Source organism: Pezoporus wallicus, unplaced genomic scaffold, assembly GCF_028554395.1.
Source record: "Pezoporus wallicus isolate ANWC-B61680 ecotype Strahan unplaced genomic scaffold, APGP_CSIRO_Pwel_v1 contig_2456, whole genome shotgun sequence".
NCBI lineage: Eukaryota > Metazoa > Chordata > Aves > Psittaciformes > Psittacidae > Pezoporus > Pezoporus wallicus.
This window is the reverse complement of record NW_026637053.1, coordinates 1,242,856-1,255,000: the sequence shown is the minus strand read 5'-3', so window position 1 is coordinate 1,255,000 and position 12,145 is coordinate 1,242,856. Positions and strand designations below refer to the sequence as shown.

General features: G+C 38.8%; 1 protein-coding gene across 11 annotated transcripts in view; it reads left to right on the top strand.

Annotated features, from left to right (window-relative positions):
* RUNX1T1 (RUNX1 partner transcriptional co-repressor 1) overlaps positions 1–12,145 on the top strand; it is a 118,156-nt gene that overhangs the window by 76,031 nt on the left and 29,980 nt on the right. For all 11 annotated transcript variants that reach the window (XM_057402993.1, XM_057402986.1, XM_057402984.1 and 8 more), the window contains one exon: positions 4,418–4,599. In XM_057402993.1, the coding sequence (XP_057258976.1) occupies positions 4,418–4,599 (182 nt within the window). The remainder of the gene's footprint in view (positions 1–4,417; positions 4,600–12,145) is intronic.

Genomic DNA, 12,145 nt, shown 5'->3' with positions numbered 1-12,145 from the left:
AGCATGAAGGTAAAATCTTACTCATCTTTAGCCTAGGTCTTCAGCCCCATAGGTAGATGCTCCTGTATGTAGGTGAAGGGAGCAGATGTTTAACACGCATTCCCCTCCCCTCCCCCTGGAATTGTAAATCCAATTCAAAATTTTCACTTAAAACCCCAGGGTTTATTAACTCAAAAACTCTTGCAAATATCCATGTTATCACTGGCATGTTACTGATACTGTTAAAAATGTAAAAAAAGTTGCACATTTTGCACTCTGGAAAGAAGTGAAAATTCTGTCGTTCCTCTGCAGAGCTACTAGTTTTATAGTCAGCGCTTCAGTTGATCTTAAGATACATATTAAAGCTGGCGCTGGCTGTGAGCCAGGGAATGCTTTGCCAAAAGACATCTGCACACAAGATGTCCAGCATGTGAGTCCGCTTTCCTAATTATCATTCAGGAATTTGTCTCTTTGAGAATACACAACTCCATTTGTTTGCTTGGTTAAATACCACCAGTCTTTCTGATGGAAGAAACAAGTTTGTTTTCAAAAGCAAAGCGCACACGTGTATGTCAGTCTTGCGGAAAAAGCCTCTGTGCAACTGTTTGCTGTACATAGACAAATGCCAGGACAAGTCATACAATCTTTTTTTTCCTCCTGTTTTGAGATGTTTATTGAAAAGGAGTGTGCACTGTGTGTGTTCATAACAAGTTTAAATGAGGGTGGCTTTAATGAGATTATTTATGTGAAGGGTTTACTGCTGTGGGTTTTTCCCTGTCTTCCTTTTTCTATCCTCCTCCACTCAAAAGAAAGTTCCTCCACATCTTTTACAGACCCCTGAGGAGCCTGTGATATCTGTTGTAACCCTTTCCCACCACCCACTGCTTTAACTCATTTTTGCCTAAGGCACTGTTACTGCAGCCGCCATGGCAGGACAAAGACCAGATGGTCTCGCAAGGACTCTGTACCATTACATGCTCATTTTGTCTTGGTGCTGGCAGTGTATGGTTGTAATTTTAGCCCCATTCTGCTTGTTTTCAACTTGTTCAGCTTAGTAAGTATGGGTAGATGTGAACTGAGAAGATACTCTGGTTTTCCACCCCCAGATAAGTAGAAGTAGTAGTTGTCTGATGACAAGAGGGGTGAAGGAGATGTGCTCATATGACTGAATGCTCAAAGGCAATAGTTAGGTACTTTTAAGGATTTGTATTCCCACAGCCAAGCTGCCTACTGACTGTGTGGCAGGAAAAAACCCAAGCTGTCTACAAGGCAGGGACCAGATGGAAAACTTTCTGTACTTCTTGCTGGAGCACCCGGCAAATATATGTATAATTTTTATATATGTATTTATTGTAGACCAAAGCAATCTGGGATTAAATTTAGCTAAGACAGTTCCTTAAAGACTGTGCTAATTTGGCAGTATTGCTTCCCAGGACCCGAGCTAGGATCTTGGCCGTGTCCTGCAGCATTACCATGGCAAGAGAGAGACTCCTGGGCCCTGTAGTCCCTTCTGTCCCAAATACTTTTCTTCAAGCCAGACCTGTTTTCTGTTCCCAGCTTTGATCTGTTACCTGATCATAGGCAAATCACTCAAACCTTCTTGAAACCTTTTGCATGCTGTATATCCTGTCTGGTCTAGATCCACTACAGATTGCTAGGTCTACCAAATGCTATGTTGCAGTCGGAGGCCAATATTTGTGCTTCTGTAATAAAAATTCTGGGAAAGAAGCTACTCTTCACCATGTGTTTGTACGGTGCCTCACGCCAGGGAGCACCGATCTATTACAGATAATAAATAGTCATCAAATTGCTCATCTTTCTACCAGTACTGGTTCAGAGGAAGATAAGATCATTCACCTGCAGAACCCTTCACTGGCTGGGAGCCTTTTTGTGCACATTTTCTATATTAATATCAAGCAGGATTTAGTCTATTAAATTTAAGTGGTACATGGTGTACATGTTCAGTACTGCCAACGCTCTGTTCTTCAATAAACGTGCTGTGCATATTTGTTGTAAGCATCAGTAGCAATATATGATTTGATGATGTTGAGTTACACAGGTTCTCTGAGCAGAAATCTGTCAAAATTTTTTTAAAAAGACGTCTGTGAATAATTTATTAAACTTGAAATTATAAAAACTTGCATCAAAGACTAATTGTACTAATGAAGCCTTTTTAATTTAAATTGTAATACTGACATAGTTCTCTTGCTGAAGTTTCAAAGAAAGTAGGAACATCCAACAATGGAACATTATTAACTAATTACCTGGAGTGAGCCCTGAAATGATAAAACTGCCTTTTGGAGCTGCAGCTTCTTTTGCAGGCGCAGAGATAATGTTTTCTTTTCTTGTTAGGACATTTGAAAGTGGAAAACAGGTCTGGGTAAAAACCACTTTCTCCTCTTCCTATGTATGATTATGAAATTAATGGAGGAGGCTAAGACACTACCAATCCAAAACAAGAGTAGGGGCACATTCCGGACACTGGAGTGCAACATTTTAGTGGTCTGTAAGCCAGTAATATCATGTTTGTTTGCAATCTGTATTTTTCTAACCTAAATATATCTGGCTTCTGCTTGAAAACTGGTTTGTATCTTTCACATATACAGATGTAGAAGTCTGCCAACAGGCCCCAACAGTGATGAAAAGGTGCTGTTTTTTTTCCTTTGTTACTCAGCTGCAAAGTGGGGACTTCACAATTCTACCTCGCAGGCATGCTGAGATGTGATGATACAACTTCCAGCTAGACACCACTATTAAAATCGTAGCTTTGATCCCATTATTTCCCCAGAAACTTATTTGTAAATATAATTAAACTTCTCCAATCTTTTTCTTCCATGAGGCAGTTCAAGTAGTTGGGCGTCTTGACTTAGGTTCTTTGTGAGCTTTTAAAAAACAACAAAATTAAAACAAGTGAAAAACAATGCTCACAAAAGTACTCCTCTCTCTCTGTTATGCAGTAGCCATGGACAAAAATGTGACAGAACCAAAAGAAGGTATTTCTTTGGTACTTTCACAAAATATTTGTGTTCTGTGGAGGTTTGAAAAGACTTCATGTTCCACAACCATCTGTCTTCCCATCCTAACATGAATAAGTGATAGCAGTTGCTGCTGTTTTTTTTTTCCTCCGTTGAAAGGTTCATATGTACTGTCCCTATTCTGATTTTTTTTATTGCTTAGTGGATCCACTCCTATAGTACAGAAGCAAGTGCTGGAACACTTGCCATTTGTATAGTGCAAAGTAATTTACCAAGATTATGTGCTCAAAACTTTCCAAAACATCTGGGTTTTTGTGCTTGGTTCCCTACACATTAAAAAAATTGACTTAAGAAATATTTTCCCATGGGAATTATTTCAAAATCAAAGGGGGCCATTGGAGATCTTTGCCTTATCTCTAGTTACTAAAGGTCATAAAATTTAATCCAGTACTTGAGGACCCTCAGCAGCAAGTCATTTTGCATTGGGCATGGAGCAAGAGAGGTCAGGGCACATCCCCTTATGGCACAAGTGAGTATGTCAGAAATTACTGGACTATCTTAACACTGATGTATGTGTGTGCTAGCAAGAAAGGAAGATGTTTCCTAGGATGTGCATCTGTCCACGCTGAGGTGAAGGACATACAATTCCACCTTGGTCCCAGTCTAGCATGAAGTATGACTAAGTATGACCCCAGTAGATTGGCAGATTTTGCCACCCGGGAATCAATGAGCGTTTTCAATTCTCTGTGTCTGAGTCCTGGTACGCTCCAGCTCATGACCCAAGTCCCACTGGGGCCCTGAGAGGAAGGTTAAAAATTCAAGCTACATCTTGCTAAGAGGAAGGTCATAGCCCTCCGGATGATTAGCTGAAGCTTGGAATGTGAGATTTTGTTGTAATCTGTATCTTAATGTGTAACTGCAAGTGTAATGGGAAAACTGAGGGCAATCCCGTACACCCCAAGGCCCTTGAAGGGTAGTGACTGAGGCAACTTACAGAGCCACAGATCCTATGGTTTCAAATGATTTCAAAATACTAACTGCAGTCTGAATAGGAAACAAACATTGAAGGTTTGTTACTTGTTGAGAACTGCTGCTTCATATGAACTCAGGGTTTGGATTGTAAGAAAGGGGATGAAATCTGCCAGGGCAGCACTTCTTACCTTTTTAAAGATAAGACCTGATTTAAAGATCAGACCTGATGTTTTTAAAACTCAGACCTGGTTTTCTCGTAGCATTTAGTTTTATTTTCCATTTCAGTAAACTCCCGTCCTTCCATGCGTACATAACCATAGCTGTGATCTGAGCCCATAAAGAGGCTGCCTGCCTAACCACAAACCTAACTGGAGGATGGTTGCAACAGGTTCATCTCAGAGCAGTCTTTTCTTTGATTTCCTGTTTTTTTGTTCCATCTCTATTGAAACTGCCTGCAAGCTACGCTCTTAATGTGTGCCATGCTCTTCCAGGCCAATCTGCCCCTGCTGCAGCGGGAGCTGCTGCACTGTGCAAGGCTAGCCAAGCAGAACCCAGCCCAGTACCTCGCCCAGCACGAACAGCTGCTTCTGGATGCCAGCACCACCTCACCTGTTGACTCCTCAGAGCTGCTTCTCGATGTGAACGAAAACGGGAAGAGGCGAACTCCAGACAGGTGAGGCCTGCCATGCCTTTCACACCCTGCTCTTTGTGTATGGGTGGACAGAATCACAATTGGGTTGGAAGGGACCTTTCCTTAAGAGTCATCCTGTCCAACTTCCCCGCAGTAAGCAGGGACATCTTCAACTGGATTGGGTTGTCAGAGCCACATCCGACCTGCCTTGAATGTTTCCAGGGTTGGGGCATCCACCACCTCTCTAGGCGACTTGTGCCAGTGTTTCATCACCCTTATTGTAAAAAATTTCTTCCTTATATCTGGTCTGAACCTACCCTCTTTTAGTTTAAAAGCATTATCCCTTGTCCCTTTGTATAGGTACATTTATATACGTACATACATATATATATGTAATCACAGATCGTTTAGGTTGGAAAAGACCTTTAAGATCATTGATTCCAGCTGTTAACCCAGCACTTCCATGTCCCGTAGCATCACATCTACACGTCTTTTAAATACCTCGAGATGGTGACACAGCCACTTCCCTGGACAGCCTGTTAGTGAAGAAGCCCTTTCAGTGAAGAAATTTACATGTACATATATATCTCTGGGTATATAAATGTAATATATGCACACACTGATTCAGGCAGCAAAATCACCTGAGGATACACTCTGGGGATATCCACGCAGAAGCAATACTGGCCAACCAGCACCCTACTATTTTATGCATAGTATTTCTGTGCAGCATAAAGTCCTGAGCAGCAGATCACTCCAGATCCATACAAGTCCTTTGTATTTGAGGTTTTGTTGGGCTAAACAGTAAGTATGGGGAGAGTGGCGAGGCACTCTGTATTGGGAAGTACAAGGCAAGCTCCAGAGTGCAGTCAGGGTTTTGACTCCCTTCTGCTGTGCCATGTTCCCATGTCCACGTATCCAATATTGAATTTCTTCCAAACTGGAGAAACGTTCACTGAAATTTGTTTTTTTGTTGAGCTGAGATAGAGTCTATGCAGAAACAGGGCAAGCAAGTGTGTGTATTTGAAGCACAGTACCTTTAGGGATGTGGAACAGTTTTTCTTATTTGAATAAAGTTCTTTGTTTAGTGTTAGAAGCAAATTACTCTGGTGGTTATTTTAACTGTCTTCCCATAACAGAGTTAGACATTTGGCTAGCATAAACATTTTACCTTTGGGAGGCCCAAATACTGTATTTTTCTTAGTTTAGTTTGCCATGGATTTTATAGTGTGGAAATTTTTTATAATGTTATTCTGCCAAATGCCGCTACCTGCGTGCCCAAGGCATGGCAAGTATCCTAGTTATCTTTTAAATGAAAAAGGTGAGGATATGCAAAATCAAGAAGGCTTGCAGTTTTGCGCAGATGACATTTTTGTGTAGGAACAGGCCAAGTAGCACAAAATACAAGAGAAACAGAAGTCTGAATGCTCACAGTAAAACTTGAAGGTTCTCATAAGCAGAAGTGAACAGTAAAAATTAACATAGCCATTAGATAGATAAAAATGTGAAAGTATTTGAAATTAGTTTGCTTTAGATTGTGTTCTGGAATAATCACTAGGGACCAGCGGGAAAATTAACATGCCAGCTTCCCATACTCTGCTTTCCATACCAGCAGATAAGCTCTTTTCTGTGTGCTCTTTTCACCATTTTTCCCTGACAAGTAGACCAAACTGAATCAGCCATTGATGTTAACACAAACCTGCTAACTGTATCCAAGAAAGATGATTAATTTTTAGATTTTTTCCATGTAGTCTCTTACTGTGTGCAGAAACATTTCCAAAGCTGAAATCTACCTCCCTGGGGCAGTTCTGCTGCATATCCTCAGTCTTTGCAGAATAGTATACCTAAATGTCTATTAAAAAGGCCTCTTAAATTATCTTGTGCATCTTGTGAATAACTTAAATATTAGCATACTGTAGTCCAGTGTCAGTAGTCAGGTGCTTTTCCTACAAGTAGACAGAACACATTAAGTTATCACATAAGCCTTACAATGTGAGGTCTTACCTGACAGATATTACAGAGGAGAAGAGGGATATGCCTTCCTGACAGCCCTAGCTCACTTTTTTGTGTTAATAGAGTGGTATTACTTGCTTCTCCCATAAGGCCACAAAGGAAAACTGAGCAATTAAATATTTCCTTTGTTTTTTCTTCTGTAACATTCTGGAATAGCACCCCTTCCCCATTGAGACCTGGTTTGACAGTGCTGAATTTCATTTTGTAGTAAGTATGGTGTCACCTATGGTGTCTTCAGTGCTGGTGGCATGGGGGAGGGTGGGTGGTGCAGGTATAAAGTTGTATAAAAACTTAGTAATGAAAAGACCCCTTGTTAGTCTTATAGCAAAAAGGACATAGGAGTAGCCCATAAGCAGACTGGCAGATCAGAAGAATATTGGATTTTAAAATCAGCCTTCATCTTTTAATTAAAACTGAGCCCTAGACCTAGAGAGATTTAACTTTGGTTTATGGATTTTGTCCTTGGTGTTTCTTTTGAGTTTGTTTTTTAGTTAAATATGTAGGTGCTCTTGAAATTTCGAAGTCTTTGCTTATGAGGAAGTGCCTTTGACTTCACAACTGAAGTCTCTCTGGGGCTCCATCCAGCTGAGGGAGTCTTCAGTTCTTCTCCCCTTTGGCTTCACAACTGAATTTTAACTTCCAGTGTTGTGGGTAAGACCCTGTGTTTGAATTCCCAAGGTCCAGACATGGGGCTGTAATGCAGGGTGTCCCACTGGCCAGAACCTTCTAAGGTGCCAGAGCTATCAGCCAGCAGCCTCTCTTGATTGCTGCTTGAAATCAGACTCCTTAGTTCTGGAGAAGAGGCATGTAAAAAAAAAGAAAAACCAGAAAGAAACAACTTTCTTTTTTTGATCTGGACATGTTTTGCTGTCATGAAAGACTGGACTGCCCAGCTCACCAATTGGAATTGTGCCTTGAGCTTAAAAAATAAGGTTTTTTTTTGCAGTACCAAACAATTCTGTCTCTGGTTATTCATACCTACTTCTCCGCTATGATTAAAGCTATGCAGGAAAACATAAACCCCTATATTAGTTTTGGTGGAACCAAGTTTGGTGGAGTTGTCTCTTGTACTCAGGAACATTTGTACAACAGATCTAGGAAAAAGACAAGATCCCATTGGAAAGATTCTTACATTTACTGAATGGGAGTTTACATACCTTTTAATTTGGATAATGTAAGTAAATCAACCACAGAAAACTGCCCTCAGAGTCAAAGCATGCCTAGACTGAGTATTGAAACCAAATATTTGTCTGCATTTATACTCATTACACTATTAATTTTTTTAATTGTTTATAGAGGAACAGAAGGAAACATCTGGAAATATATATACCTTTTGTTAGATAAGTAGTTTTCATATATGCTAATAAAAATACAGCGTAAGATAGGAGGCATGCTTTGCAAGGAGAGTTTGCTGTGACTTTGTTGCTAGAATATGAAGAAAAATTACTAAAAGGCAACATCTTTCCAGGGAAACTCAAGGCAGTTGTAATAATTTCTTTTTTTGAGATATCGTCTCTTACTAAATTAAATTGTGATGTCTTTTTCACTTCTCAAGGGATATGGTATATGCACACGTTGTATATAATGTGTATGTGATATAGGTATATCATATATAGACACATTCTTCCATATTTACATTTTTCTTTTGGGCACGGGTAACTGCATACCATTGATTCCAATAGAGGTGAAAATACAGTAAAGAATTAGGCAAAGTAAGTGGAACCTGTGTGTTGCACATAACCACATCCACCTTGTAATTTTTTGTCAAAGAAAATCCACATGCAGGAATTATTTCCTGCTTATAATTTCCAACCCTTTTTTGCATATGCATTTTCCAATTCTGGTTATTTATCTGCATATCCAAGTCTACTGTATGTGAGGTTTTATAGAGCAGTCTGACAGCAGAGCTTCGTGTTTTACTGAATGTTTTCTTGGTGCATATGGTCTGACACGGATGAGCAGCCACGGTGAGATTTTGGAGTCTATTAAACTAGCTCATTAAAAAGATCAATCTGTTTCTGTAATAACACTGGGAACCATCAGTCACTGCAAGAGAGAAAAACTGACACCTGAGGAGACAACACATTTTGGTAATTTGTTCATGACATGTCATGAACAAAGTGTTCACTCTATTTTGTTTACAACTTTTGGAGTTTACATTCTACCATAGTAAAGCAAAAGAACTTGGACCAATGTGAGTTTTTGTTTGGTGAATGAATGCTTGGTTATAAATAACATGATTTAAAATACATTAACCACAAAAGACTTTTTGCTAATTAGTCATCCCTTGAGCTTGTTGGAAAGGGCTGTATGTGTGTCATACCACAGTGACTCTACATTTATGACAGCTGCATATAAAGTGAATATATGACTGCAAAAAAATCTGTTAGAGTAGCTCTAATTTTGAGTGAGAAGAAAACAAAAATGGTCATGATTGTTCTGTGAGAAAGTACTGCTGTGCTTGCTGTACCCTTGACACCCCTGATAAGGAATTTGTGTTGAAGGTACTTGGGCACAGAGATTGACTTTGATAGTTCTGTTAGGTGATTCATCTTACTTGACGAAGCTCCTCCACATCTCAGTAAGGTGAAAGATGCTCACAGCTCTTACAGCTGTGCTCCTTGTAAGCCATGTGTATTTATGAGAAATTTTAAAATAATTTTCCTAATATGAACTGTTAGCAAGGAATATTAATCTTTTCTATAACACAGTATTATAAACAAAATAAGTTTATCACTTCTTTTGTCATCAAAACTGTATTGGTAGGAGTATAATCTAAATCAAAGCATCTCACACAAATAGCTTTCTCTCCTTGCAATCTAACTTCAGTGTTATTTGAAATTGGCGTAATACTTAGTTTCCCAGCCAAGGCAGTTTTGCATGGTCAGATTTCCTACCCAGAAAATGATCCATAAGTTGAAATAATTTAAAACTGAAATGATAACTTACAAACAACGTAAGGTCTCTTAAAGGGTACAGACTGATGACCAGCATCTATTCTGCTATCTTTAATCTGAGTGAATCATGGCTCAAAGTAAAATAACCCCTTGCATGTTTGTATCTGAGGGACCCCAACTTTATCATAAGGCCAATTTTCCAAAGGATAGCATCCATTTATGTGCACATGAAGGAAAATGTGACCAACAGGAGCAAGAAAAATTAAAACAAGAAAATGTGTCATGCTTGCTTACACATTCAGTGTTATTTCATCTTTAGAGCTTACTGTTGCTTTGTAAAATCAGATGGATCAGATAAAAATCAGATTAAAATTGTGGTGGGTTTGGATTTGGAACTAGTACTTGCATGAGTCTCTCAGTTGCTGTGAAACGGGAGTGCTTTCCTCAGGCACCTGGTGAAATGATGGTGTCCTGGGAGTTGGGGTGAGAAGCAGAACATTAGGTTGAGGTCAGGGCAACTGAATTATGTCACTCTTCAGTCTTTTATCACTATATTCAGTATATTCAGATACAGTAAATTTGCCAGTGAGTCTTGTTCTGATGAGACTTTGGAAGTTAATACCTTTTAATATCTTTCATACAGCCAGAAACGCAAAAATACTGAATGTGAAGTCTTCATTTTGGTATTCTGATATGTTGTTTATTTAGTCTATGCAGAAAATGTAACAACAAATTCTAGAGTTAGGGTTTTAACACCCAGAAAAGACCTGACAGCTGTTACACAGCATAACAGCCAAAAAAAAAAAAAAAAAAAAAGTGTTTTCAATGGTAATGTTAATTTTTATGTGCGTTAAACTCAGGGTTCTAGACAAAAATGGATATGCTGACGTGTTGTCCAAGCTGATGCATTGCATTCTAGTTAAGGTAATTAAATACAAAGCATTCCTAAGAAAACCACAGAAGTACCTGTACAGTAATTTGCAAATATGTGCATTTGTATGAAAATAGATTATTTAAACATCATAACCTTAGAGCAGAAAAGGAAAACTGGATTCCTACTGGCCACATTTTTCTGGGTTGCTTTTCCTACATTCAGTGATCAAAAAAAAAGGTCAATAAAATTATTTAATTCCATACAGTTTCTGACTACCACCATCCCCATTTTAGAGAACATTCTAATTATAATAATAAAGAACTTTGGCAAATGAATAGCTTGGCTTGTACATAAAGGAAAATCCATTCTTTGCTTGCATAATATTTTGCAATTGAAAGATCTGGACATTGAGCTTGAGTAGATATGTGCAAAGAAAACACCAGCAGCTAAATGCAAAACTTGTCTTTGAGAGCCATCAAAAACATCACTAGCCATTGGGAGTTATTGCAAGCAGTTCCATTGTGTGTCATTAAAAATCTGTGATGGTCTTCAGGTTTTCCTGATTAGGAGTTTTCACAGCATTCTGCATTTGCTTTATAACAAGGTACATACTTGAACAAAGTATGTCTTTTATGTCTCTGTCCAGAATTAGAACAGCTGTCCTTGCTTTATTGGTGAAAGATTCTTCCATCTTTGCCAAGTTAAGGTATAAAAAAAAATATATTTACCTGCAGCTTCTCTGGTATTAGTGATTGTGGTGAGATCCCTGAAAACTCTGTTCGTTCTGAAAACAGTGCAACTTATCTTTTAATTTCCTGATTGTAATTGCAAGATTTCCCTTTGATCCTTCTTCCCAGTGGACATTGGTAAAGATTTGGTTTTATCCTTCCTCTCATTGACATTCAAGGAGAACCTGCTGAGGGGCAACAATTAATGCATTGAGTATTTCTCCACAAACAGTCCCTCAAGGCTGGTTGGTTTGTGGGGGAGGTTTTGTTGAAGGGCAGTTGGTTTTAGCAGCAGGCAAACAAGAAAATTGGCTCAAATATACCTTCCTGTCAAAGTGACAAAAAATTGTGTTATTACTAGGAAGATGTATTATGTCTTCTGTAAATCATGGAGGAGAAAGTTCTCTTCAAAATAGACTAGAATATATCAGCTGTTTAATAAAGGTTTTTGTAGGGAGAGATGCAACCTCAACAGTTTGAAATATTTATATCTAATAACATTTCTGTTTAAAGTAATGTTTTGTAGCTTTAGTTTATTCCAGTGATTAAAAAAACAATACTTTATTGAAATGAAGCTTCCCTAAAAAGAGTTGTGAACCTTTTGAAGTAACTCTAACCTATTGTTTTTTATTTTAATGGAAAATCAGTTCAGTGTGAGGCCCAGGTTCTCAGGCAGAGGTGCAGAGTAGAGACTTTTGAAATAGCTGATTTTGAATTGTACTAACAAGTAGCAGTAGCATAAAAAACTGCCCCTCTCCCTTACAACTCTTCAAAGTTGCCTGAGCATTAAACCCCTGTCTGAGAGTAATGGAGTGGGAAATCTTGAATGTTACTGAGGACTTGAGTCTAACCACATCTTCCTGCAAAATTAATGACAGTCACAGCACCTTTGACTGAAATAACCCAGATGGTACAAAAATCTCTGAAGAAAGCATTTCTCATTATCTACAATCATTCTCACCCAAAGTCTTGGTGTGACACAGATCTTTATGGGAGCTCATCTGGCATTGCATATAGCTGAGCTTCAGCACAGTGAAACTACCTTAAGACTGTATGCTATCCTGTTGAAAAAAACCTCC